General features: G+C 51.9%; 13 protein-coding genes across 13 annotated transcripts; 7 read left to right on the top strand and 6 right to left on the bottom strand.

Moving 5' to 3' along the window:
* Nucleotides 1-83: 83 nt before the first annotated feature.
* COCMIDRAFT_36290 (uncharacterized protein) lies at nt 84-3,462 on the top strand (the record flags this gene model as incomplete). The annotated part of the gene is made up of 3 exons (XM_007689219.1): nt 84-213; nt 276-741; nt 801-3,462. 3 exons carry the CDS (start codon nt 84-86, stop codon nt 3,460-3,462), a joined length of 3,258 nt encoding a protein of 1,085 aa, XP_007687409.1.
* Nucleotides 3,463-4,017: 555 nt separating this feature from the next.
* COCMIDRAFT_93793 (uncharacterized protein) lies at nt 4,018-4,467 on the top strand (the record flags this gene model as incomplete). Its single annotated transcript, XM_007689246.1, has 1 exon — nt 4,018-4,467. The coding sequence occupies one exon, from the start codon at nt 4,018-4,020 to the stop codon at nt 4,465-4,467; it is 450 nt and encodes a 149-aa protein (XP_007687436.1).
* A 757-nt stretch (nt 4,468-5,224) lies between these two features.
* COCMIDRAFT_36288 (uncharacterized protein) lies at nt 5,225-6,598 on the top strand (the record flags this gene model as incomplete). The annotated part of the gene is made up of 3 exons (XM_007689218.1): nt 5,225-5,311; nt 5,476-6,468; nt 6,524-6,598. The coding sequence occupies 3 exons, from the start codon at nt 5,225-5,227 to the stop codon at nt 6,596-6,598; spliced, it is 1,155 nt and encodes a 384-aa protein (XP_007687408.1).
* A 527-nt stretch (nt 6,599-7,125) lies between these two features.
* Nucleotides 7,126-7,809, top strand: COCMIDRAFT_93828 (uncharacterized protein; the record flags this gene model as incomplete). Its single annotated transcript, XM_007689245.1, has 1 exon — nt 7,126-7,809. The coding sequence occupies one exon, from the start codon at nt 7,126-7,128 to the stop codon at nt 7,807-7,809; it is 684 nt and encodes a 227-aa protein (XP_007687435.1).
* Nucleotides 7,810-7,923: 114 nt separating this feature from the next.
* On the bottom strand, nt 7,924-9,025 carry COCMIDRAFT_36286 (uncharacterized protein; the record flags this gene model as incomplete). The annotated part of the gene is made up of 3 exons (XM_007689217.1): nt 7,924-8,724; nt 8,777-8,872; nt 8,936-9,025. 3 exons carry the CDS (start codon nt 9,023-9,025, stop codon nt 7,924-7,926), a joined length of 987 nt encoding a protein of 328 aa, XP_007687407.1.
* Nucleotides 9,026-9,529: 504 nt separating this feature from the next.
* On the top strand, nt 9,530-10,250 carry COCMIDRAFT_4825 (uncharacterized protein; the record flags this gene model as incomplete). Its single annotated transcript, XM_007689203.1, has 3 exons — nt 9,530-9,733; nt 9,787-9,905; nt 9,956-10,250. The coding sequence occupies 3 exons, from the start codon at nt 9,530-9,532 to the stop codon at nt 10,248-10,250; spliced, it is 618 nt and encodes a 205-aa protein (XP_007687393.1).
* A 172-nt stretch (nt 10,251-10,422) lies between these two features.
* COCMIDRAFT_4824 (uncharacterized protein) lies at nt 10,423-11,629 on the bottom strand (the record flags this gene model as incomplete). Its single annotated transcript, XM_007689202.1, has 2 exons — nt 10,423-11,289; nt 11,387-11,629. The coding sequence occupies 2 exons, from the start codon at nt 11,627-11,629 to the stop codon at nt 10,423-10,425; spliced, it is 1,110 nt and encodes a 369-aa protein (XP_007687392.1).
* Nucleotides 11,630-12,279: 650 nt separating this feature from the next.
* Nucleotides 12,280-13,187, top strand: COCMIDRAFT_4823 (uncharacterized protein; the record flags this gene model as incomplete). Its single annotated transcript, XM_007689201.1, has 2 exons — nt 12,280-12,469; nt 12,574-13,187. 2 exons carry the CDS (start codon nt 12,280-12,282, stop codon nt 13,185-13,187), a joined length of 804 nt encoding a protein of 267 aa, XP_007687391.1.
* Nucleotides 13,188-13,362: 175 nt separating this feature from the next.
* Nucleotides 13,363-15,758, bottom strand: COCMIDRAFT_36282 (uncharacterized protein; the record flags this gene model as incomplete). Its single annotated transcript, XM_007689216.1, has 3 exons — nt 13,363-13,447; nt 13,529-15,638; nt 15,695-15,758. The coding sequence occupies 3 exons, from the start codon at nt 15,756-15,758 to the stop codon at nt 13,363-13,365; spliced, it is 2,259 nt and encodes a 752-aa protein (XP_007687406.1).
* Nucleotides 15,759-16,193: 435 nt separating this feature from the next.
* Nucleotides 16,194-16,682, bottom strand: COCMIDRAFT_4821 (uncharacterized protein; the record flags this gene model as incomplete). Its single annotated transcript, XM_007689200.1, has 1 exon — nt 16,194-16,682. One exon carries the CDS (start codon nt 16,680-16,682, stop codon nt 16,194-16,196), a length of 489 nt encoding a protein of 162 aa, XP_007687390.1.
* A 1,222-nt stretch (nt 16,683-17,904) lies between these two features.
* Nucleotides 17,905-18,375, bottom strand: COCMIDRAFT_25856 (uncharacterized protein; the record flags this gene model as incomplete). Its single annotated transcript, XM_007689210.1, has 1 exon — nt 17,905-18,375. One exon carries the CDS (start codon nt 18,373-18,375, stop codon nt 17,905-17,907), a length of 471 nt encoding a protein of 156 aa, XP_007687400.1.
* Nucleotides 18,376-21,015: 2,640 nt separating this feature from the next.
* COCMIDRAFT_93882 (uncharacterized protein) lies at nt 21,016-23,496 on the bottom strand (the record flags this gene model as incomplete). Its single annotated transcript, XM_007689244.1, has 3 exons — nt 21,016-21,355; nt 21,413-23,126; nt 23,400-23,496. Coding segments are annotated over 3 exons (2,151 nt in total), but the record flags the coding sequence as incomplete, so codon positions are not given.
* A 753-nt stretch (nt 23,497-24,249) lies between these two features.
* Nucleotides 24,250-25,325, top strand: COCMIDRAFT_93800 (uncharacterized protein; the record flags this gene model as incomplete). The annotated part of the gene is made up of 3 exons (XM_007689243.1): nt 24,250-24,793; nt 24,875-24,941; nt 24,995-25,325. 3 exons carry the CDS (start codon nt 24,250-24,252, stop codon nt 25,323-25,325), a joined length of 942 nt encoding a protein of 313 aa, XP_007687433.1.
* Nucleotides 25,326-26,663: the final 1,338 nt, after the last annotated feature.

The raw sequence follows: 26,663 nt of genomic DNA, 5'->3' as shown, positions 1-26,663 counted from the left end.
CCCCCGACGCGTCGCGCGTCAGTCAATCAGGCAGGCAGGCTGTCTGTGAGTGAGCGCTCACCATGGACATGGGCTGAATTAATATGGCCACAATCAAGGCTATAGAAGGCCGCTCTGTGCATCAGATACAGTCCGGCCAGGTCATTGTCGACCTTCAGTCTGTCTGCAAAGAGCTGGTGGAAAACAGCATCGATGCAGGCGCCACGGCTATCGGTATGTCCTTGCCACGACACTCTCGACCAAAGACGGCGGCAGTCAGCTGATGCCCAGCGTAGAGGTGCGCTTCAAGAACTACGGCCTCGACACCATAGAAGTCCAGGATAACGGCTCTGGCATCTCACCAGAAGACTACCAAACCATTGCCCTCAAGCACTACACCTCCAAGCTTGCCACCTACGACGATCTCACGTCGCTGCAGACATTTGGCTTCCGTGGTGAGGCCTTGTCGTCGCTATGTGCCCTCTCCAAATTCCACATCGTTACAAGCCGAGCCTCAGATGGGCCAAAGGGCACCAGGCTCGACTTCGAGCAGTCGGGCAAGCTCAAGGGAACGTCGGTCGTGGCTGCTAAGCAGGGCACCACCGTCGTGGTCGACACTCTGTTCCATAATCTACCCGTCAGGCGAAAAGAACTCGAAAAGAACATCAAGCGTGAATACAACAAGGTCCTACAGCTATTGAATGCATATGCGTGCATCAGTGTTGGTGTCAAGTTTTCGGTCAGCAACCAGATACCCAAAGGGTCAGTGGGGATCGATAGCATGTGCATGCATTCCCGATTGTACTGACACACATCCAAAGGAAGAAAACAATAGCTTTTGCAACCAATGCGAACTCCAGCACGCGGGACAATATCTCCAATGTGTACGGTGCAAAGACAGTGACCGCACTCATACCCCTCAACCTCGAGTTCATCATGGACCCCTCCAATAGGCCGGGCGCCACGCAAAGTATCAAGGTCCCGGACGCACAAGAAGACATAGCATCGCGGACCGTCAAGATAGTAGGCCACATATCCCGTCCAGTCGTGGGCGAGGGTCGTCAGACGCCAGACAGACAAATGTTTTTTGTAAATTCGCGGCCCTGCAACCTGCCTCAGGTCAACAAAGCATTCAATGAGGTCTACAAGTCCTACAACATCACACAGTCTCCTTTTGTCTTTGCCGACATCAAACTTGACACAAACGCCTATGACGTCAATGTAAGCCCAGACAAACGCACCATCATGCTCCATGACCAAGCAGTGCTCCTGGAGAACATCAAAGACTCATTGCTCGAGTTGTTCCAGGGGCATGAACAAAGTGTGCCTCAGTCCCAGCTGCTAAAAAATAAAACGCCGACATCTGCGTTTAAACTTCCCACGATCCAACCTCGTGAAAGCACTACATCTGTACAAGAAAGCGACCAGAGCGATCCAGAAGACTCGGATCGCGACGAGGTGGCAATACAAGAGAGCTCTAAAAGAGCTTTGACACGAGACATACCCGATGTGGCTAACCGTCCCGGATTTGTGAAAGCAAGCCTTCTCGAACGATTCGCTGGCCGCGACTCTGAAGACCGGACGACTCACCCACCACATAGACTTTCAAGAGACAGTTCGTTGCATAAAGATAAGAGGCATCCAGCCGAGATAACTCGTTCACGATCGCAATCTCCATTATTTGAACCTGAGGCAAACATGGATGATGTTGCTCCTGGGCACCCGCAGCTTCCTAGGGCCATTCAAGATTTCAATGCACGTGTGGCGTCTCAGAGCCCTCGCTCGGTGGGATTAACACGTCCATCAATGTCTGATGAACCTGACCAACAAGGTGAAGGTGCAGAACAGCCAGTCCCGGCTATAAAGCAAGCTCCCCAGAAACCGTTGTCACAGAGCACCATTCAGAATGCTTTTGATCGTATGCGCCCCATGCGAACACCGGTGCAGCAGGCTACAATAACCGTTGGTGATACTACAACTGTCTCTACAATTGGTACTGGCAGTCATTCAGTCGCTTCAAGGCGATCGAGGATACACATTCCAAAGTCTTCCTCTTCTGCCAATTTGTTAGGTCAGACGCCAAATAAAAGCCTGTTTAAGAAGGGTTTGGGTGGGTTCACCGCACCGGGCACGCAGTTGGGGAGCAGTGATGAAGACGAGGATGAAGACGAGGATGAAGATGAGGATGAAGACGAAGACGACGAGGATGAGGATGAGGGTCACGGTAACACGACTCGTGTACCAATACGCTCTCCCTCTTCTGCCAAACGCTTACCATCCAGGGCGCTCGAGGGACCACGTATTAACAACTTGACTACCTTGTCCCGCGCTTCTCCAGATCGCTCAGTGTCGATTTCTGACAGATCATCGGATGCTGAGCCTGTTGAGGTTGTTGAAAAAGAATCAGAGGCAGCTGGCGAGGGTTCGGACGATGAGTACGAGGATGATACCGAGAAGAAGGCCAGAGAGGAAGCTAGGTTTACTAAGCTAATTGCGGAGGCTGAAGAGACTGCGGCTCAGCCCAGTGAGATGAGTCTAAAGCGTGCCGATAAGCTCTTTACGGTCAGCCAAAAGAAGCACTGGACTATTAACCTCAGACGCGTCATCAAGACCAATATTGAGTCGATTGCCCGTCATGCGCAGCACATTCAACCCTCTATTGATGCATCTCGGGCAGAAGTTGATCAAACGGCAATACTATCTACTGATGCCCAGTCAAACGGAGAAGAGGCAGAAGAACGCCTCAGTCTAACAGTCACAAAAGCTGACTTCGGAAAAATGCGTATCATCGGCCAATTCAACCTAGGCTTCATCATAGCCGTGCGACCCCCAACCTCAACATCACCAAACTCTCACCTGTTCATCATCGACCAGCACGCCAGCGACGAAAAATACAACTTCGAACGCCTATCCGCAACCACCAAACTCGTCTCCCAGCGCCTCGTGCACCCCCACCCCCTCGAACTAACCGCCGTAGAAGAAGAAATAATCCTCGCAAACCAACCCACCCTAACCGCCAACGGCTTCGTTGTCGAGCTCAACCCTACATCCAATACGGAACCCAGCCCTGCCACCCGCGCAAGCCTCACCTCCCTCCCCATGTCTAAAGAAGTAACCTTCACCCCCTCTGACCTTGAAGAACTCTTATCCCTCATCCTCGACAACCCCCCTTCCTCCTCCACCTCCTCATCTTCAGCATACATCTTGCGCCCCTCCAAAGTCCGCAAGTTACTCGCTAGCCGCGCGTGCAGGAGCTCGGTTATGATTGGTAAGACGCTCAAGACGCAGCGCATGCGCGAGATTGTGCGGCATATGGGGGGAATGGATAAGCCATGGTCTTGTCCGCATGGAAGGCCGACGATGCGGCATTTGTTGGATTTGGAGAAGTGGGTGGGGTGGAAGGAGGGGGAGGGGGTTGTGGGAGTTGAGGTTAAGGGAGAGAAGACGGATTGGGGGGACTATCTGAGGAGGAGTGGGGGGTGAGGTGGAGGTGTGTGGAGGTGTAGATGAGATGGGTTGGGCAAGGGGGTGAGGGAAGGTTGTTTGTGTGTGGGGGTTGGCAGTGGTATGGTAGTGTAGTCGTGGATGTAGAATCATATTGTTATCAGATTATCTTTGAGGCTATCAGTTGTTTGGATCATGATATTGCATCTTTGGTTAACAGTGAAGTCGTCTGTTTGCTGTTTAATATTTTGCGATGCCCATTTACTCTCCTGGCTACGTTTTTTTCCCATCAATATACTCTTAGCCGCTTACACGCTCTCTCAACTCTCATACCACCACATCTATATCTCCAGCTCTAAGGATGCCCATCCCACCATTTCCCACTATTCCGTTTCCACTCCACGCCTTGCAATCCCTACCTCGTTTGCCATCCCCACATCACCCCCTCCAACGCACACCAGCAAACCCTACTAACCAAAAAAACTCCGTTTCTCCTCTCTATACACATCCCCCCGCTACAATCTTCTCTCCTCCACTCTCCCTTCTCCCCAGCGAAACCCCCAACCCCCCAACCCTCAGATGCACTTACTCACCATGCAACCACCCCAGCCCACCACATCAGCCGCCCCCGACTTCTCCTGGCCCCACTCCAAACCCTTCTGGATAATTCTCATCATCGCCTCGTGTATCCTTCTCTTCCGCATTCTCTACAAAATGCATCAAACCTTGCAGGCTAGAAAGCGAGTACGGAGCTTGCAGAACATTGGGTTGGAAGGGCGAATGGACATGGAAGGACGAATGGACATGGAACGGGGAACGGATTTGCAATCGGGAGGGGAATGTAGAGTGCAGAGACCGGCTAGAGCGGTGACAGTGATGCGGAGGAGAGAAAGTGGAGGGAGTGAGGTATCGGCCTTACCGCTGTATGAGCGGTTTGAGGAGGGAGGGGTGTGTGGGGGGGATGTGAGGGTTGAGAAGAGGGGGCGGTATGTGTATGTTGTTGGAGGGGGTGTGAAGGAGTCTGAGTCCGAAGTGAGGGGGTAAGATTGGTGATGGAGATGGGTTGGCAAACGAAGAGAGTTGTTGTAGCGAAACTTGTTGTGTTTGCTGGTGAGGTGGTCATTCGTCACGGTATGGAAACGCTGGTGAGCTTGTCTTATATATAAGTCTTTCTTGTACAGAGTGTTGTTTCGAAAGTATTCATCTCAAGCGACATGGACACGCAAATCATTATCGTCATCTGCGCGGTAACGCTCGTTTTGCTGGTTGTTCAGATCACGGTTACTTTGTGTCTACTCTTTTACTGGCAGGATCACGTCCATGGCGAAAATGGAGAGAACAGTCGGAACGAAATCCCCCGTGCTCGCCAAGAGGGAGATGGAGATGCTAGTCCGGTTTTCCGCTCTTCGGATAATGGTTTGGTGGCTGGGTGCCCTTATGCTGCGAGCTCTGTGTATAGCAATTCCAGTGGGGGGAGATGATGCGACAGTTGTAGTCGTGAGCAAAGTCTTGTAGTATGTAGTTTCCGACTATATGTACATACAAGAAATAGACATGGGCGTATTTGAAGAAGAAGGATGAAGAGCAAGAGCCGAGGATGCAAGGATGCGGACGTAGCGTGGGATGCGCATGACAGAGGCGGAAGGTACCGGTTTGGCGCACGAAGACGCCCGCGGCCGGTGGAGCCTTCTTTTTCTGTATCCAAGCTTTGCGCAACTCCTCCGCCGCACTTCAACGACCTGCCACTGACCCCCGGTGTAGCTGCAATTGGGTCCCACCAACAACTCTCTACTCGCTCAACATGCTGGCTGCTCGTTCTTTCGCCTCGCCCGCGCGCCAATGCCTGCGCCAGGCCAACCGCTCAAGATGGGCGCCCGCACTGTCCCAGGTGAGCTTCCATGTAATAGCGGGACCACACGTTTGCCAGAGTTACCACCAGCTCGCGCATGTTTCCCTGTGATGGAGAGTGAGAGAGGACGAGAGATGCGAAAAAAAAGAGGGGAGAAAGGAATTGAAAGAAGACAAGAAAAAACAGGCTGATACATGGCCCAGGTCTCCGCCCGCACATACGCCTCTGAGGTCGCCAAGTTCCACGGCACAAAGGGTAGCGATGGCAAGTACAGCGTCACCTTGATCGAGGGTGACGGTATCGGTCCCGAAATCGCGCAGTCGGTCAAGGACATCTACTCAGCCGCCAACGTGCCCATCAAGTGGGAGTCGGTCGACGTCACCCCGCGCCTGAACGAGGAGGGCAAGACGGTCATCCCCGACGAGTCAATTGCTAGCGTCAAGAAGAACCTCGTCGCTCTCAAGGGTCCGCTGGCCACTCCCATTGGCAAGGGCCACGTCTCGCTCAACCTCACCCTCCGCCGTACCTTCAACCTCTTCGCCAACGTCCGTCCCTGCAGGTCTATTGCCGGCTACAAGACCCCCTACGACGACGTCGATACTGTCCTGATCCGCGAGAACACCGAGGGAGAGTACTCTGGTATTGAGCACATTGTGGTAGATGGCGTCGTACAGAGCATCAAGCTCATCACCCGCGAGGCCTCTGAGCGCGTCCTGCGATACGCCTTCCAGCACGCCCGCGACATTGGCAGGAAGAAGGTTCGCGCTGTCCACAAGGCCACCATCATGAAGATGTCCGATGGTCTCTTCCTCAGCACTGCCCGCGAGATTGCCAAGGACTTCCCCGACATTGAGTTTGATGCCGAGCTCCTCGACAACACTTGCTTGAAGATGGTCACCGACCCTGTCCCCTACAACGACAAGGTTCTCGTCATGCCTAACCTGTACGGAGACATTCTCTCCGACATGTGCGCTGGTCTCATTGGTGGTCTCGGTCTGACCCCCTCTGGAAACATTGGTGACAACTGCTCCATCTTCGAGGCTGTTCACGGATCCGCTCCCGACATTGCTGGCAAGCAGCTTGCCAACCCCACCGCGCTTCTTCTCAGCTCCATCATGATGCTGCGACACATGGGCCTCAACAGCGAGGCCGCTAACATTGAGCAGGCCATCTTCAAGGTCCTTGCTGAGGGCAAGGTACGTAGTGTTTCTCATGTTTGTTGTGAAGGACAAATCACTAACTTTTCCACAGACCATCACCGGTGACCTTGGTGGCAAGGCCAAGACCTACGAGTACGCCGACGCCGTCATCAAGGCGCTCAAGTAGATTGGAATATGGAATTGATGAGCATTGACATGACCGAATGGTAGCCATTGCATATCTGGATATGTACTAGTCCCTGTACTATAGCTACCATTTAGCTAGATACACGCCTATACCACTTGAAATTTGCATATTGATAAGAAATTTTTGCACTGTAGATTAGATTGTGTAACAAGATGCGAGTTTTGCTCTGTTTGCGTATGCCTGCATGATGATTGTGCAGCGCGAGCAAGAATAGCCGAAGCGGATGCGCGCCATGGCTTGTGAACGACGAGCTTGACCTTTAAGTGACCACTACTCTCCCAATGCCACCCAAGCCTCCGTTGCGCCTCCCTCCAAAACCTCGCGCTGCACCAAAAGCGCAGGTAAAGACATCTCTTCCAGGCCTGACCCCGAGACCAGCTGCCCGAGCCCCGCCGCATCCAAAGTCCACCACACCCGCGACACCGAGCAATGCTTCCACCCCACCCCCGCCCCCGCCCTCGTCGAAATGGCCTGAGCAGAGTCGCTCCGGCTCAAGCAGCCGCTACATGAAATGGGGCACCAACGGCCTCGTAGCGCTATGCGCAATGCTCTTCCTCCGCGACCACTACATCGAGTTCCAACACGTCCGCGGCTCCTCCATGTCGCCCACCCTCAGTCCCGATGCGCACGAGACAGGCCGCGAAGACTACGTCCTCGTGCGCCCGTACCTCGAGTGCTCCAGACGCGGAGCCAAGAGCGAGAAAGACGACGACAGCAACAACAATGAATGGGGCGTCAAGCGCGGCGACGTAGTGACATTTTGGAAACCGCATAAGCCGTCTGAAATGGGTATAAAACGCGTGGTAGCGGTTGAGGGCGACACCGTTTACCCAGTTCGCGGCTATGCTTTCGATCCCGCGGTGCATGCAGCGCGAGTGCAAGGGTCGCCGGATGGGCTTGCGGATTTCGACGCTGACTCTGTTGTTCCTGAGGAGCAGCAACGGGAGCTGGGCAAGGTGGTGGTGCCGTATGGGCATGTGTGGATTGAAGGGGACAATTGGCGGAAGAGTCTTGATAGTAATGATTTTGGGCCGATCAGCAAAGGATTGATTCAGGGGAAGGCAGTTAAAGTTTGGAGAGACTGGTTTGGGTTGTTGGATGTGGGGGATGAGAGGAAGAAGGGGGATAGGGGGATGAGGAGTAGGGTTGTGGAGGGGCGGAGTGAGATTCCTGCTGTATTCTTGGAGTGAGTGGTAAGAAGAGTTGTGTGTTTGGAGGTATCAGTCTTGGGATGGACGCAATGTTCGGTATATGGTTCTAGGTATGTATTATGGATTTCCTTCTCATCTCTCAGTTTCCATTACTCAGACCATCAGGAGATTCTTGATTTCGGCGCATACCGCATCCGTTACACTTTCAGTGGTCGCATACCCACCAAGGTCTCTGGTCTTTATACCACGGCCAGTGACGTTTTCGGTAGCCTTGATCAAGATATCGGATGCCCTGTCCTCACCAAGCCATCGCACCATCTCGGCAGCACTCCAAAACGCTCCAATGGGGCTGGCGATGCCTCTTCTAGCATTGCCAGGCTCAGAACCATGAGTTGGCGCAAATAAGCTTGGTTTCTTGTTCGAAGTGTCAAGATTACACGAAGGCGTTATGCCAGTTGATCCGCTAAGTGCCGATGCAAGATTCGACAGGATATCTGTATGCAGATTGGTAGCGACGATTATGTCGAGGGACAAGGGATGCAGAGTCATGCGGGTCGGCATTGCTTCGACAAGCATGGTGTCAGTTTGCACGTCCTCATACTCTTTTGCAACCTCGTCAAAAACTTTGGCCCAGAGCGCCATGCCATGATTGTGGATATTCATCTTGGTCACCATGGTCAATCTCTTCCGTGGTCGCGACCTGGCTATTTCAAATGCATATCTGATGACCCGCTCGGTGCCGGCTCTGGTGAAGATACTCACTTCGGTAGCTACTGCATGTGGACCATCTTGATGAAGGACACCACCCTGGGCCGAGTAATCGCCTTCGCTATTCTCACGGATAATGAACCAGTCAAGGTCGGTGGGTGTGCAACCTATCAGTGGAGAGGTGGTGCCCGGGAGAATCCGCTTAGGCCGCACGTTGACATGATGATCTTGCGACTTTAGTATGGGCTGGATCAAAGAAGCCAGTATAATTTCGTCCGGGACCGCCAGGCAGGCCTACAGTGCCAAAGTAGATGGCGTCGTAGTATTTGAGCTGATCGGGTCCGTTCGAGGGCATACATTCGCCCTTGTTGAGCAGACGTGTGGCACCCCAGTCCTAAGTAGTAAAGTCAAATTCAAAGGTTCCAAGGATAGAGGATAGCGTGCTGAGCACACTGACACCAGCTTCTATGACCTCGGGGCCGATACCGTCGCCAGGAATGCAGGCGATGCTATGCACAATGTCTGCAGCATGGGCGTGCGAGACCATGATTGATATTATTGGACGTCCAGCCCGGCATGAGCGGGAGAGGGACAGGTGATACTAGACTTGTATCACAATCAGGCAATGAGGGGCCAATACCTGTATATGTCGACAATGGTTCTCTTGCTCTCCAGGCAGACATTCTTTGTGCCTGAGCAATGCAGGTGATGGGAGAGGGACTCAGCTATCACCTTTCCGGTCCCAAACTGTACTGCGGTGGCAGCCTGGGGGAGTGTTTGGTGTATGCAACCACTGTGGTAGTCCAAGTATTAGCGGGCGCGGGTGGCTTCATGGCTTCCCCTCGACGGAGACCCTGTGTATTGCGCGTTCCCCGCGCTAGCTCCGCCACGCCACGCCCCGCCCACTACATGCACCAGAGCTCACCGCTCTAGCCAGACCACCTGGCCGACATCAAAAGCTCCGTCTGCTCCTCTGCTACCCTGCTTGCCATTGCTTTTTCCTCATCCCTTCCTGCATTACATACCTACATACATACATACACACTCCACAATGGCAGCTGCAATCCCTCCAGGCGGAACCTTCTTCGACACGCTCAACAAGAGCTTCGTCGATGTCACCATTGACGAGTCCAATGACAACGCTATCAATACGACCGAATTTCTCCAGGCGGCTGAGAGCTTGACTACTCTTTTCGATGTCTTGGGCGGAGTAGCGTTCAAACCTGTCAAGAATGACATGGCCGGCAACATCAAGGTGTGCACCAAGTGAATCAACCCGACACCCATACACGTACCAACACAAGACAGAAAATCCAAGACAGGCAGCTCGCTGCACCAGCACTGTCCGAGACTCTCCAGGACCTTGTCCGCAACGAGCTCAAGGAGAAGAAGCATACTGCCACTGAAGGCCTTCTATGGCTGAACCGGTATGTACTCTCCACCAGCTCCAAAGACCCTTTGCTAACGGCTTTTCTAGTGGCCTGGACTTTACTGCACAAGCTCTCCGTCACAACATCACCGAATCATCTGCGGAACTTGCCCAATCCTTCCGTGACGCCTACGGCAACACCCTCAAGCCCCACCACTCGTTCGTCGTCAAGCCCATTTTCAGCGCCGCTATGAGCGCTACCCCATACCGCGCCGACTTTTACAAGAAGCTGGGTGACGAAGACGCCAAGGTCCAGGCCGAGCTGGAGAAGTGGCTGACTGCGCTGGAGAAGGATGTCAAGGTCCTGAACGAGTTCCTCGCCAGGAAGGAGTCCAAGTGGTAGACGCGTAGCTCCCACATGTGAACATGACAAAAAGGAGAATGATTTAAATGAAGATTGGCCAGCGCCATTGACGTGCTATGTTGCATGATTATCAGGACAACATGGGTAGCTATTATATACTGCATGACCCAGCTCTTGTCTCACACATACTGTGATGTTTATTTCATACTTTTCAACCCGACTTCTTCCTCTGAAACACAAATAGCGCCTCGTCCTTGCCCGCAAAACTCGGCAGCGGCATCCTCAACACGAGCTCAAACTGACTCAAGTTCTTCTCCACCCACTCATCCACTACCACATCCCTAAACCCCGTAAACCCATTCCCATTCTGCGTCCCCGCAACCACAATCGTATCTCCTTCAAACGCCTTCATCATCGGCCCCGTAAAATCCCCCGTCGCCTGCGGATACACAAGCAACAGCACACACCCTTTGCCCCCGCCATTCCGCATCAAATACTGTCTCCCATCCATCTTAATCGTATCTTTGATCCACATGACCCTGTACTCACTCACCTGGCTATCCACAGCCCGCACATCCAACGCCTTGGTCGCCCCGATATGCGCCACGGGAAAATGCCGAAGCATATACGTCCAGTACCCGTTTCCAGACCCCATGTCGAGGATTGGACGCACATCTTCTTTACTTGGGCGCGCAGGCTGCGCTAGTTTTGCAAGCACGTGCAGAGCCGCGTAGGAAGGGACGACGCAGCCGAAGTGGTGGTAGAAGAGGGGCAGAATGTGATGGCTTATTTTCGTGCCCGTTGTTTCGGGGACGGGACCGGCCCATTCGAGTTCGTTGCACGAGTAGGTCCAGAGGTCTAGATAGGGGTTTTTGTGCTCGCGATCTTTTTTGCTGGGGAGGAGGCTGGAGGCTGGGGGTGTGGTGTTGAGGTAGCGGGAGGTTAGGTGGGTGGCTATTTTTTGGCGGAGGGAATTTGCTTTTGAGCTTTTGAGGTAGGAATTGAGGGATTTGGGGAGGGAGGTGGTTGGGGAGAAGAGAGAGGTGTAGGCGGTTATTTCGTCGGGGGTGGGATAGGTCTGGGGTGTGTTAGTAGGGCGATGGTATGTCGGAGAAGGGCAGACGAAAGGTTTGGTTGGTAAACATTTGAGTACTTAATAGAGGATAGATACATACAGGCTGGCCCTCCTCATCTTGATACCATCCGTGTAGTCCATGTTCTCTCTTTGCGTCAATGGCTCGCTGCGTGGCGTGCAGCGTTGTCTGTGCATGCGCCCGATAAACATAGCTGTCTGTAGGCGGGATGTCGAAAGCTTCTCCCAGGCATCTTGCGAGAGATTTTTCGGTGTGTAATGGCGAGTACTTTTCTTCTGACCATTCGTCCAGAAATGTATCGGGGTTGAAGTTCTTCAGTGCCATGGTGGTTGTCGACAGCACGTGACTAGAAGATGTTTGCGTTCTTCACCCCACCGAGTAATCCGTAAAAGTACACACCCTATTCTCCAAGCTCTTTCTCAAACTCCTCGGACTACTCAATTCGGTTGTAGATAATACACAAAAACTCTTTACCCTCCATTAGCGTCAGACACTGGGCGTTCACGTTCTGCCCTCTTCGGCAAGCAGCCAATGACGTGCCGCTGATCAATAGGTGGCGGCCATCTCGTCATCCATCACTAATCAGCCAAGCGGCTCTTTCCCGTCCCCACACGCGGTCCTCCGCTAGTCCACCTTACTGGATCTTAGTCACTAATTGGAAATGCCCATGTAACAAGAAAGAAAGCGAAGCATCGCCATGATGCAGCAACTAAAATCTCGGCCTCCCAGCCGAAGAATATAAAAACACGCATAGTCGTCGCATAAGCTGAAATCTCCCTTTCGTGATGACAGACACAACAGCAACATCAAAAGCATCCAGCCAAAATCGTGCTCCTTCTACACCTGATACTTCGTACTCAACCACCACAAAAGTAATCACAGTCCTCGTAGGCTTACTAGCACTCACCCTGGCTCTCTCAACCGCCTTTCGATCTTCTTTCTCTTCCCTCCTCTCAAAACCCACTCTCCGCACAATGTCTACTGCAACACCTGCTTCGCTGAAAATCACTAAGCGACCTTGGTCGCAACGCGGCCACGCCGACCACGGCTGGCTTTACACATACCACACTTTCTCCTTTGCCTCATACTATGACCCACGACACGAGAGCTGGGGACCTCTCCGCGTCATCAACGAAGACAGAGTCGAGGCTGGAACTGGATTCGGTACGTTCTCAACCCCCCCTAACCTAAACAATCCATATATATATATATATATATATATATCCACATAGTCAAGATTTTACTAACACGCACAAAAAAATAAAAAGGAACACACAGCCACGCCGAATTCCTCATCTTCAGCTACATCGTCTCGGGCACCCTCGAGCACAAAGACAGCATGGGCAACCTTGAAAACCTGCAGCGCGGCGAAGTCCAATTCACCAGCGCCGGCACGGGAATCCGGCACTCCGAGTACAACCGCAACCGCGACTCGGAAGTCCATTTTTTGCAGATCTGGGCCAAACCAAACAAGAGAGGTCTCAAGCCGCATTACGAAACGAAGAAGTTTAGCGATGAGGAGAAGAAGGATCGTCTGGTCAGGATCATGGAGTCTACGGATCGATTGGCCAAGAGTGAGGGCGCAATTGGATTGCAGGCGGATTTGAGTATGGATGCCTCGATTTTGGGTCCCGGAAAGAAGGTGGTGCATGAGATTGTGGCAGAAGGGCCCCGGAAGTTGTTTGCCCATGTTGTTATGAGTGGACGCACCCAGCCAAAGACGGGGGGTGGTGCGCAGATTAAGATTGGAGAGACGATTTTGGGAGAGGGGGATGGTGCGTATATTGATGGGGCCAAGGGACCCGGTAAGATTGAGATTGAGAGTGTGGGGGATAAGGATGCCGAGTTTTTGCTGTTTGATATGGGGCCTGAGGACGCGTAGATGAAGTTGTGAAAGATTTTTTTTTTCCTTTCTTTCTTTCTTTCGGTTTTGTTGGCTTAGAAATTGTGTAGCATTGATCTTATCATGAATTTCCATTATCCGACCTTTCATGCTTCAAAGCGATATTCCGACCTCTCTAATGACAAATGATTTCCCCCAACTCTAATAAACCAGTCTATGACTTCACCACACCAACAACTGCAGCCATGGAAGAAACCACCCACGTCAAAGTCGAGAGTCCAAGCTGTGGCGTACAAAACCTATATCTCGTTAGCCATTCTGAAAAGAAAGAGGCACCAGATTTCGTAGAAAGGGGGGGGGGGGGGCAGGGGAATACGTACTCGTCCTCGACAACCCCCACAAACCCAACCCAAAACACCCACTGCGCAATCCACAGCAACACCATACTGACCCCGGCCACCAGCGTCGCCCTCACCACCCTCCTCTTCGTGCTGCGCCCTCTGTACGTCTTGGCCGGCAACGCGCCATACACCGCATGCACGTAGCCCTCACTCTGCACCAGTGGAGTGTGTTCAAATGCCGAATCCCAATCTCTATCGATCCAGTACTCTGCTATTTTCTGCTCGATCCACGTCCAGCACTGCGCAGAGGGTTGTTTGAGCGAGGTCGCGAGGTGGGCGTTTCGGGTGTTGCGCCAGCGAGCGGGGGAGCGATGCAGGGTGCTGGGGTCGAAGAGGATGTAGAAGAAGGAGAGGATGGAGAGGAACATGGCGATTGTCCACATTAGGGCGCCGGTGTACATGTAGTTTGCTGCTGGGAGGTTGTGTAGTACGGGAGTGTTTGGGGCGTAGAACCTGTGAGTGAAGCCGTAGGATACGGTGGAGAGCATGGTGGAAGCAGAGAGGGCTTGAAGGAGGGTTTCGGATACGATGGCTGTGGCTACGGCGGAGAAGGTGGAGCGGTTGTAGGGGGAGGCGAGGACGAGGAGTATGGTTAGCCAGGTTAGGCGGGGGATGGTGCACCAGAGGAGGGCGAGTTCGACCATGGGGGTTTCGGAGTAGGAGGGGGTGGATTGGATGAGCATGGCGTTGAGGGCGTTGGAAAGGAGGTACAGGGCTGCTACGGCGATGCCGCGCGGGAACCAGAGGATGCTGGTTAGGGGGTTGGTGGTTGGGTTGGAGGATGGTTTTGGGCCGAAGACGGCGGTGAAGAGGGCGGCGAGGTTGATGAAGAGGAGACTCATTTGTTTCCATTCTCTAGATTCACAGGTTTGGTTGGGGGATGATGGGTTGGTTTCGCCTGTGCTGTCGTTTGAAAGACTGAATGAGTCTTTGTACCATGTCCATGGGATCGCATCGCGACGACTGACGCTAGCTAGTTGGTGCCAATCCTCTGGTAAACCATGCCAGCCTTCCTCGGCGCCGCATAGGTCGTGAAGCCAGCGTACGTAATCGATCCGGTTTTCGAAGACGTGGCAGGATCCTTTGCATGTGCCGTAGCTGATGTTGCGGCAGAAACATGATCTCTCCACCGCACGTTGGACATAGCAGTAGCCGTCGAAGCCGACTCTGCAAGCATTAGTTGTGCATTGGTCCTGGAGCCGCACCACGCTGTCTGGCATGGAATTGAAGCACTGGGGCCACTTCCATCTCTCAGTAGGAATGTAGTCGTGAGGAGTGGTTTTGAGTCCTTCCCTCCAGTTGGGAGGAAGTGACGCAGATCCGCAAGTAGCATGCATCCATAGCCGTTGTCTCGTCGAATCTACTCCGGGCCCTGCACAATTGCCTTCTGCGAGACTCGCATCAAATGTCTTGCAGAAACACTGCTTGTCAAAGTAATCATTGTCCGGGATAATGGCATGCGTTAGGTCGTACCCGGCAATCTCGGCATCAAGAGCGACCATTGTATGCTGTCTTTCATGATACTCCCACGGACGTTTAGCATTCCCTGTATGTCTAGTAGAAGCCTCGAAACCACAGGATGCCATGACTTGTCCAAATGGCTCCATTGACGAAGCGGATACCGACTGAGTGAGACATGCCGGCGCCTTGTCTATGACACGAATAGTTGCATATCCTTTTGTCAACGAACCTGGAGAAAGCCTTTGTAACCCGTTGGCATCGCCGACCTCAACGAGCCATGTACGATCCGTAGCTGTGCGGATCCACTGGTACAGTTGTGCCTTTTTCAGAACCGAACGGCTACAGTAATCAATGTACTGTTCAAGAAATTGAGGTGACATCTCAGTGTTTAGACAGCTGAGTTGAGTGCGCCATTGGTGGCGGCTACAGATCACCCCAAAGTGCCGCATGCATTGCTTCTTTGTGCATTTTGTCATGGCACTTAACCACGCCGCCTGGTCCTGCTCAGCAATGCACTGAGGCATGGGTGGTAAAGTCTCGGGGTAGACCCAGTCATGCTGAGCGTCCAGTGGTGTCAATGATGAGGGTTCTTCGTTCGACACAAGCTCAGTAGGATGGAGAGGTATGTCTGTAACCTTGCTTAGCGCCGGGGTCAAACGAGGACTGGGGGGAGTGGATCATCACCTTGAAGCACAATCTCGGCCCTGGCGATCGCCAACGAAGCGAATAAAATTGTCGAAACCCTCATTCTAAGAGGGGTTCCAGGCAATGAAGAATGAAAGAGTGGTGTGAAGGAAACTGGGCCAGCCTGGTGTTGTGAGTTGCGGGGTTGCTGCGCTGCGGCGCATTGGCGCTAAGGTTTGTGTAACCAATATCAACACACTGATGGTGAAAGTCCAACTGCCAACAACCTTCCCTAAGCGCCGACCAACATAAACGGCGCTATAATCTCTGCGGAGTTAGATAATGAGAATACTTGTTGGAGATAATTTCGGGGCACCTAGATGAAATACAACAGCATTTTGAATCAAGTATTCCACAATCTTCTTTACATTACCTTTTCGATGACAAGCACTAAATCGACTATCTTCTCGTTCTTTCAACTTACCGATTACTTACCAACGCGAATACTCAACATGTGATTCCCAGTCATGTCCTGAAGCAAGACACACTACCAGATACCTTACAACTTGCCGAACTTGTCTTCACCCAGTCGCCTCACCTGTCCTAGATCAACCTCATAAAGCTGATACTCATCATGCTGTCCATACCTCCCATCATAAAAGGACTTGTCAGACGACACACGAGCCGGCTGGTAGTTACCTATTCCGCCATCGGGGAACCTATCACCCATGTATGGCGAGCTGGGTGCGGTAGGCGGCGTCGGCTGTTTGCTAGAGGGTTCGTTGATAACCTTAGCAAAAGCAGCAGCGCTAGCTTCAATGTCCTTGGTGCGCTGAATTTCACGCTGCTTGCTATGCCGCTCGCGGAGTACGACAAAGACGAGGAGGGCAATGACTGCTACACCTGTAACTACCACCACGGTGATTAGAGTAACCCTGTGCATGGTAAAATATACCTCAGTCTCAGACGCGTAGATGTCACGCTTGACGGAGGCTTGATGGTGAGATGTCGAGCAATTGGACATGGATGCCATGTCGGAGCGGTCCATGTCGTGCAGCGAATGTCTAAAATAATCTTTGGTGATCGGCAGGCAACGATGCTAGCAATCTCGGGAAGCAGCGGTGCACGTGAAAGATCAGCGAATTGGTTTAGTAAAAGAAAAACAACGGTGCAGGTGTGTCGAGGAAAATTTTCTGACTGGACCTGCTTATAGTTTGTGGGCAGCTGTGTTGTGGGCAGACAATGTCGTTACCATGCATCATAGGCCGACAGTGCCCAGCCTCGGGGTATTTCCCATGTGCGATGACCAGGAAGCCTAGACATATGATTGTCAGTGAAGATGGAAACAAACATTGTTAGTGTGTTTTATTGGGTGTTGGTGAGATCGTCGGTGTTATACACGAGGGGCGCAGGTTAAAACAAAGGTCATGATTGTTGAGCTGCAACCCCCGTGCGGCTGTAGTACAACGCCATTTATTGCATTGCCTCGAATTGATCATATGTCACCCAGCAGCAACTTCCCTCCGCCCCTTACTGCAGCGCATAGATCGTGATGCAGCGTCGGCCTAGAGACCAAGGTACTGGGGCCAGGTTACACGACTCAAGAGGCCGTTGTGGCAATGACCCAATCAAGGGGGGATGGCGTAAGCATGAGCGAAAGGATTCCTGACCCAAGAGAGGAAAAAAGAGCGTGAGTGGATGTGGGAGTGTGGGTGAATGCGGAGTGCATGGTAGGATGACGCTAGCGGGGAGGTGCATTATTGAAGCCGTGTGTCGCGGCTGAAACGCCCGGCACTGGACGCGCGGCGCTACGTCATAGGCTGGCTGCAGACCTCACATCATGCATGACAAGGCGCTGAAGGCTAAAGAGGAGAATGCACAAACATTGGCGTGCGCTGGACAATTGCGACATCCGACAGACAAATTTCTCTTCATGCAGCTTCATGCACCGAGGTAAGTAAGTAAGAAAGAAAGAAAGAGGAGGAATAGCATGGAACACACGATTAGAAACTTGCATGGTCAAGGGAAGGGTAATTGAGCTTTGAATATGTCCATTGAAATGACTTAAGATTATAATATAGACCGTCTGGATATACCCCAGTTTCGCCAGGAACCCATTCTTTATCCCTAATGTCTCGTTTGCTCGAGACAAAGCGACGTCAGCTCTTGGCTGAGCATGGCTAGCCGATGGAAGAAGCTATCGGAGGGAGGTATGATGCTGATGAAGATGATTTGTCGACAAAAAAGACTTGGAATCCATCTAGAAGTGCTTATAGGAGGCCGGCAACAGCGAAGATACCAGCGGCAGCGGCACCCATGGCGGGGAGAGCGTTCTGGTTGGCAGCACCAGTCTGCTGGGCACCAGCGGATGAGGTGGCAGAAGAAGCTGCGGAGCCGAGAGATGCGGTAGCGGAGCTGAGAGCAGACTCAGCCTCGGAGCGGATAGATGAGGCGGCCGCGTTGGCGCTTGAGGCGATGCTGGAGAAGCGGGAAGCGGCATCAGAGGGAAGGCCAGCAACGCCCGAGGTGATTTGGGAACCGACGCTCGAGGCGAAGGAGGCAGCGTTGGAGGGGACGGCACCACCGGCCGAGGTGATACGGCTGGCAAGGCTCTCGACGTCGGAGGCAACGTTGGAGGGAAGGCTGCCGACGACAGAGGTGAGGGAGGCGATGGCACTGTCAATCTGGGCGTTGGCAGCGCCAGCGGCGAAGAGAGCAGTGGCAATGTAGGTGAAACGCATCTTGATGGTTGGTGGATGGGTGGGTGGGTTGTGTGGTTGACGGTTGAGTCGGGGAGGAGAATTGAATTAAGTGGTGGAGTATGGGTATCTGGTGTGGAATGGAGAATACAAGCAAGACTGGGCGACGTGAAGGGCTCTTATACCAGGCGCGAGGGTAGTAGTAGTACTAGCGCCGTCAATCAATCGCAGGCACAGCCCATGGAGGCAACAAAGACAGTGTGCTGGCCTGGCTAATGCTAACATGCAATGCACACCCACCCTCACCCTCACCCTCACGCTACGCACCGCCTCGCCCACTTTTTCCCACGAGCACGAGGCTAAAATTGGGAAAAGCGGCGGCGGGTGACGCCACATGTCGCGCCTCTTTCGTTTCCCCCAGCCTGTCGGAAGACAGCAACAACCGGACCCGTCTCCACTCTACTGTCTTCCCACGGGCGGACGAGTTGCAAATGGCCTGGGCGATCAATTCCTCCCTAGCTCATGACGTCGTCTAAGAAGCCAATACTACGTTCCCAATTTCCTTGTCCCATCACGTTGCAGCCAAGGTCCGCGGAAATGGGGAGACGGGCTGCGTGTGTGTGTGTGTGTGTGTCGACTAGGCAGTGTTTGAACCATCTCATGTCATTCTCGCGTCGTCGACTAGGCATTGTTGCTACAACACTGCCTCTCCTTACTTACTGGGTAGAGTAAGATGCTATTTCCAGCACGCAAAGCCTTGTTCCCCAGCTGAAACTCGCCCTGCCCCGAGCATAGTAATCCGTCGTTGGGCCAAGCTTTCGGCCCCGTCAGCACCATCTCAAAGTCAAAGAAGGGACCCTGGCACCCCTCTACACCTAGTAACAGCACACCAAATAGCCATACTAGCAGTAACTACTACCACTGTCCTTTTTTTTCTAACTCGTCGACCATGTGGTGCATACGGCCTTTGCTGGACACCGGGCCTGCAGTGGGCAACGCGATTCCAACGTCCCGTCGATCCACTTTGTTGTTAGGGCAACCCCCATCCAAGCCTTGGCCGTGCATCTCGGGCGCTCTGGAGCCCTCGCCAGCCCATGGACAAATGATGAAACGAGCATGTCGTCACATGTCCCCCAACTTGACATCTTGATTCAGGCCTATCCTCATCTGAGAAGCAGCAGCAGCAGCAGCACCAAGCTGACCCCGAGCTCACCTCAGCGGAAGGATTCAACGTGCTACGACAATGACGCATCGTAATGTGGGAATAAATTGTGGCTCTGCCTCTGCCTCATACCCGCGCCACGAGCTAGTGTAACACCCAAAGGCAAAAGAAGGCTGTGCGATGATGCGGACGCTGTGCTGCTTGGCTGCGGACATGCGGGTGGTGTGCGTGCCTGGCCACCAAAACCCCAGCCCTACGCCGATCTCGCCATCGAACACGACCAACAAACCCCCTGTCGCCGCCAGACCAGCCAAGCCCGTCTTTGCCGGCTACCTTGCCAAAAAAATCCCCTAGTTCTGAATCCCACTGTTCACGCAATCGCAACGCCTTTGCCTTGGTTTATTTTATTACTCGGTTGGAAAAAAATTATTAGGCCTACTCCTGTCTACGTAACGAAGGGGGGCTACTTTATTCCCCGAAACGCGTGGACAGATGACATCATTGTCCCCCCATCCATCATCCCCCAAATGCCCTTTCCCCCGAGTCATGTTTCCCATAGCGCACACACATACACACGTAACTTTGCACCTCGGCCATTTTTCTTCAAATCGCCTGCATACTACGTACACCTACTATGTACCAATATCCAATCATTCCCAATCACACACAAACACACATATACATGTCCGCAATATGATGCAAGTTTACAAATGTTTACATCAGCCCAAAATAGGCCCTGAAACCCCGACTCGGGAAGAAGAAGAAGAAATTGCACAAGTGTTGTACACGTAGTTATACCTAAGAAAAGGGCATTTGCTGTTCAGGGAAGGGGGGTTGGGGTTACCCAAAAAGGGTAAAGGGGGGGGGGGAAACTATCGGTGTAGAGTAAGTACAGCGCAGGGCTTGGGCGCTACGGCGGGGGAGGGGAGGGGAATAACGAAGGGGGGCAAATCTACAACAGTAGCTATGCCGGACTGGACTGGACTGGAGGACCCCTGCTGGGCTAGTTAGTTAGTTAGTTAGTTAGTTGGGGGGGAGGGCTTCCAGAAGGCGGGTTGGAAATAGTAGGACTGGACATCACACCTTCTGCGGCTTTTGAGATGCGCAGGTGTTGGAGACTCTGGAGGAGACAGTTATTAGATAGAAACCGGGTTTGCTGCTCTTCTTCTTCTTCTTCTTCTTCTTCTTCTTCTTGTCCTGATATTATTATTATTACTATTATTACTATTATTACTATTAATCCCGGTGAACGCAACATGTATTAAGTTTTCTCTCCCCGTATGTGTGCGTGCGTGTGTGTGTATGCCCAGTGGTCGCTGCTAAGATTCCACACATGCACACAAAACGCACCGTCACACCAACTAGGCCAAAGTTTCAAAGTATCAAGTACTAAAAAAAAATCCGCCAACCGACATCTTTACCCATGTCTGATATATATACACTTTATAAACACGTCGGAAACGAAAAATATATATATATATATATATATATCTACAATGGGGAAATCAACCCCCAGTCATCTACCCCATCCGATCATCCCACACACACTCCACATCCCCCCTCTCTTCCCCCCTCCACACTCCCCCAGGCACATTCTGCGCTGCAACCGCACGCCGAATCCGCGTCCCTAGCTCCGGCGGTCCAGACCCTACAATCTGTGTCCGCCCGCTCTCCACCGTCTCGGACATGAAGTTGGCAACCAGAGATGCGACATCCGGGCGCGCATTGTCCAGCCATGTGATGCTGAAATCTGGGCATTCGCGTTTGAGTTTGTCGATTTGGCTGCTGAGTTCCATGGATTCCACGGACGAGACGGACTCCAGCGCCGCACCGCCGTCGCCTTTGTCCTTGCCTTTGTCGCTTTCTTTATCACTTTCTTTACCACTTTCTTCGCCACTTTCCTTGTCACTGTCAAACTCGAGTTTAAGCTGGGGTGAAGCCTCTAGTCGTGTAGTCTCTGTTCTGGTGACGAAAATGCGGATGCGGAAGCGCTTATTTGTGCTTACAAACACGGAGGGGGCGTCATCTTTTTTCTCATCGTCGCTGCTGGAACTACTGGTTGCTTCGTCGCTCTGGCAGAGTTGGGACTTTAGATATGCGAGTTCCGGGGCGATCCAGGCAAGGTTCTCGATGTGGCGGATGGTCCAAATGAGCTCGATGTTATTGGCTGGTGAAGAGGAGGAGATAGCGTCCATGATGACTGGCAAGGTGTAGGTTATTCCTGTGCCCCCGGAGATGGCGAGAATGTTGAAGACATCTTTGTTGACAATGGAGCTGCCGTATGGACCCATCATGATGACGGGGGTAGATGCTTGGACGCGCGGATAGCAGTTTGCAGCAGCATCGGCAAGAGCAGCGAGTTTGGCCGTCTCGCCCTTGCAGGCGCGGATGATGTAGGTATGGCGCTGCAGGGGAGAGCTGTTTGGGTTCGAGCCTGGCGTAAATGGATGTGACTGCCACATGTTGAGTGCGGGAAAGGTAAGATAAAAATGTTGGCCAATTGCCCAAGGACTATGCTTGTGGTAAAATGTTATGCGAACAATGGTACCTGTGGGATCCTTGAAAGTATCCAGGATCGCTGGAACAGAGCGGAAGCCAAATCCACCATCCCTCTCCTTGTAGCCGGTGTGGATGAGAATGGCGCGAACACTCCGGGCAACCAAATCGAACCCCATAAGGGCAAACGAGGCGATCATCCAGCACGACAGCTTCTTCCAGTGGCCCCAGCAAGCTCCAATATAGATGATGGAGACAAGGAGATGCGACTTGCGGAAGAACTCGTAGCCCGTCCAGCGGATCACGGGTCGGAGGCTGAAGACGAACAAGAACGTGATCAAGGCCTGTGCAATGCAGCCCCAAACCATGTACTTTTGGTTGATGAACTTGGTATAGACAGTAGGTTGTGGTTGGTAAAGCTTTGCTTCAATAATAGTCCAGATAATGGCATGAACGAACGACTGGACGAGAATGATGCGGCCTGTCCAGCGATGCAAAAAGTTGAAGCTCTGGTAGGGAATGCCAGTAATCATGCTGAGAATCGAATCGCGGCTGCACAAGGCAATGGTCAATGGAGTGAGGGCAAAGGCAAAGGCGCCAATGCGGTCGGCGAACCCACCCATACCGGTGCGAGTGTTGTGCAAGTTACTGTCCTTGATTGGCGTAACCCATGTCTTGTACGTGATGCCAGCAAAAGAAAAGGCTGTGAGGTAGGCGCAGAACAAGGCAAGGATCAATACTTGCAGCCTCGTAGTATACCTGAATACTTTCGAGCACTCGGGCAATAGGTGTTTGCGGACAGCTGACGATCCCAGTCTTGTAAGGCGATATACAAAGCTCTGTCTTGGGCTGTTCTGTTTCTGCGGGCGCGCTAATCGAAACACAATGAACAAGAGGAGGATGAGGCCGATAACAGCCCACATGACAAAGGTGAAGATCATTGATCTCTCGTGGTCGCCATAGATGGAATCCAGATATTCACAGGTTCCTTTGTCGTTGGTGCATGGCATTTTTCGCACCGCATAGCCCCAGTAATCAATTGTATACTGAACATTGTCATCGGACTGGATGTGGCGAGCGGTCAGCGGGCGGGTAGTCGAATTGAAAAACATGGCGACGAGCACTTGCAGCGCTGCTGCCAGAGAAATGGGCAAACAAATATGGGCACAAGAGAAGAAAACTGAGGGAGTCGCAAGGATCCAGCATGGCGATTACTTGAACGAAGACATATAGAAGACCCAAGACCATTGGCAAATTTCTAGTTCCCACAGTAGTACTACAGTATATTGTAGCGCGTTCACGTTTGACGTTTGACAGGACTTTGTTGCAGCTGTCAGGTTCCTTCGAGCGGAGTGTCCAATGGTAGCATTTTGATTGATGAAGTCGAAACGAGGTTGTACCCACATACCCACCGGGGAGGGACCGCTCGTTTTGACGGCCGGATTCAGCATCCGGGGCGGCCTCTTGGTGAGTCTTGATGACCGGATAAAAAATGCCACTACTATAATGGTACAAGTAATACGATGATGCCAACACCAAATGCTTCTTGGCTATATAAAACACGAGCGAAGAGATGATGCCATCGATGATGAGAATCATTGAATTCTTTACAGGATTGAAGATGCCGGTTCTGGCGATTTTAACAGTGAGTGGGGTTGATGTCAGAGTTGTTCCAATCCATCAGGAAACGGTGTTGATACGAGTAGCGCATTGCAGGACGTGTGTTAGGACAAGGTTGCGGTGGATCGAGCATGTTTGTCATGCTGGGCAGCGCTAGTGCATCACGTGATAAAGGTCACATGTATGCCATCACGTGCATAGGGTCACGTGGTTAGAGTTAGTTTCGCTTGCGATGGTGCAAATGGCGGTCGCGTTTATGGAAATTGCGACGGACGGGCTACGGCGCACGACGGGTACACGGCGCCCCTGATACGCTCGACGTGTATATAGCTGTACACGTGTACGCGTGCATGAGCTGGATGCGAACAGGGCGTCGACTGGCCTGAATTGAATTGGGAATGGACGCTGGAGATTGCTGGTGGTTCTTTTTCTTTCTCACGCCTCGTCAACGTCGCCCCTGGCCTGGAAAAACAAAGGAGGCCCCACTTCTCTCGGTCGACCCCTGCCAAGATGCCACACGGATGTTCGGACGAACCTTTCACGCCCTAAGTAACAGCCATTTCTGCGGCCATGATTTCCGCTGCTGCCCTCGCCGCTCACCTCAATTGTTATGCCCACTCGTTGCATAGCAGCCCGCCATGGACGTAGCTCTCGAAATCCTCGATCCTCTTATTCTGGATAAAGCCTATGCATGGGCTTTACCCGCCTCATCTCCCGCCTTTACAAACTCTTCATCAGCCACACTTTCGGTGGCGGGCTCACCGCTTACCTCGCAATGGCCGCGCGACAACATCTACCGTCAGATTGTGTCACTTCTCACCATTACCCAGATTGGCGCAACGTCCCTCTATCTCTTCTTCAGCGCCCTGTCTTACTACCTTGTCTTTGACCGCCGTCTCGAGTACCACCCGCGTTTCTTGAAAAATCAGGTTCGACAGGAGATTAGATCCTCCTTGTTTGCCATCCCTTTCATCAACTTGATGACCCTGCCCGTGTTTCTGGCAGAGGTCCGTGGCAAGAGTCTGCTCTATGCCAAAACAAGCGACTATGGCTGGCCGTGGCTGATAGTGTCGACCGTCCTGTATATGGCATTCAACGATATTGCCATTTACTGGATTCACCGCCTCGAACACCACCCTAGCGTGTACAAGTACATCCATAAGCCACACCACAAATGGATTGGTAGGTTTTGATTCACTCTTGTTTTCCAAGACTATCTTGTCTCTTCGCGCATTTAGGAGAAATTTGCTAACAAAAGAAAAGTTCCTACCCCATGGGCTGCCCTGGCTTTCCACCCGGCTGACGGATTCATCCAGTCTCTGCCATACCAGTAAGTACCACACTATTCATATCTCTAGTAAACCATTTCTAAAACCCAAAAAGCATCTTCGTCTTCATATGTCCAATGCAAAGATACCTCTACATGGTCCTCTTCGTCAGTGTCCAAGTCTGGACCATCTTCATCCACGACGGCGACATGATATCGGGCCATTGGACCGAAAAATTCATCAACAGTCCCGCACACCACACGCTGCACCACATGTACTTTACCGTCAACTACGGACAGTACTTTACCTGGGCCGACAACTATTTTGGCTCGCACAGGGCTCCGGAGCCCTCGCTTGACCCCATCCACGACGCTCTCAAGGTGATGCGGGCAAAGGGTCTGGTCGACGAGCAGGGTAATTTGATCAAGCATGCCAAGAATGAGTAATGGGAAAAAAGTTTTTAGAGGTGCCGATGTATTATATAGACTTTTTTTTAAAAACTTTGTTAATACGATAATGTAATGTCTCAATGTAGTGTGTTTGGTCATACAAACATACCCCTAGTAATAATCATTACTCTGATGCATGCATGGTGCGTGAGCTGACGTCTCATCAAGTTTTTTTACAGCTAATGGTCGCAGCCTTGGCTGCATATCAGGATCCGTCTCAGCGGTATTCCCTGGAAAGAAGGAATGCAGTATAATTGGCCCCAAGCATCTCTCTCCTGCTCTTGGCTTCAGCTGTGCCGCAATACAAGGAATAGCGCGGATTATGTCACCAACGATGGCATCTCCACCAGATCGCCGAGAGTAATGAGCCAGATCATCCATGAGTCGCGGCAGTAGACGACAAAAGCAGCTAGCCATTACAGCAGCGAAATACGACAAAAGCAATATACATATAGCTGAAGCTACACTCCTTCTCCAGCGCATCGCTTCCAAACTATAATCATACAATATCAAACATCACGAGCGAAACTTCTCAAAAGACAACTCTACCACCAATGTTCTTCACACAGCAGATAAAACAAGCCTTGCGCTTCTCCTCTTTCGTCCAAGCTGCGATGTACGTGGAGTGGTGTTTCGCTGTCTCTGGACAGTTACTAACGTTGCATTATGGACCTGGTCCATGCACTTTTGTACCACCATGTCTATACTACGTCTGGAATAGTACGTCAGCTCGCTTCCGGTTTGTTGGGGATTCTATCGACCTCTCTGTGTATTTATCGGTATAGATATCTTGCTTGCTTTGATCTCTCGAGTGCTTCAACACGATTTGTTTGCTTTTCTTTTACGGCTTTTTCTTCTTGTTGTTTTCTTGTTACTACTTTTGTTGCGATATTGATGATTGATTTTACTTATGATAGAACGGGTTTTTTTTTGGTTTGACTTCTGGTATCAGGCTTAAATGGGGAATCGATTTGAGATGTATGCACAGTTATGACCGCGTGAGCTATGGAAGGTTGGGGATTTGAGTAAAGGTAATTTTCAGTGTTGATTCTACGGTAGAGTCTGGAGGCAAGTGCAAATACCAGATAGGCATCAAGGCCATATCCTTCTTTTGGATGAGAATTCATACCAGCTCACTGGCTCTGAGATTGCGATTTTCCAAAGGTTTCTCAGGTCATTTTTGCCTAGCTTGTTAGTTTACTGTAACACGTGCTGTTACAATGAGTTAGGTGATGGTCTTAGTACCCTATCAAAATACAATTGCCAACGACGGGGTAGACTGCATTAACCATAGCAAAAGCAAAAGCTTGCCTTATTTTTCTCCCGCAATAGCCA

Source organism: Bipolaris oryzae, assembly GCF_000523455.1.
Source record: "Bipolaris oryzae ATCC 44560 unplaced genomic scaffold scaffold_54, whole genome shotgun sequence".
Lineage (NCBI taxonomy): Eukaryota > Fungi > Ascomycota > Dothideomycetes > Pleosporales > Pleosporaceae > Bipolaris > Bipolaris oryzae.
This window is presented reverse-complemented; position numbering and strand designations above follow the sequence as displayed.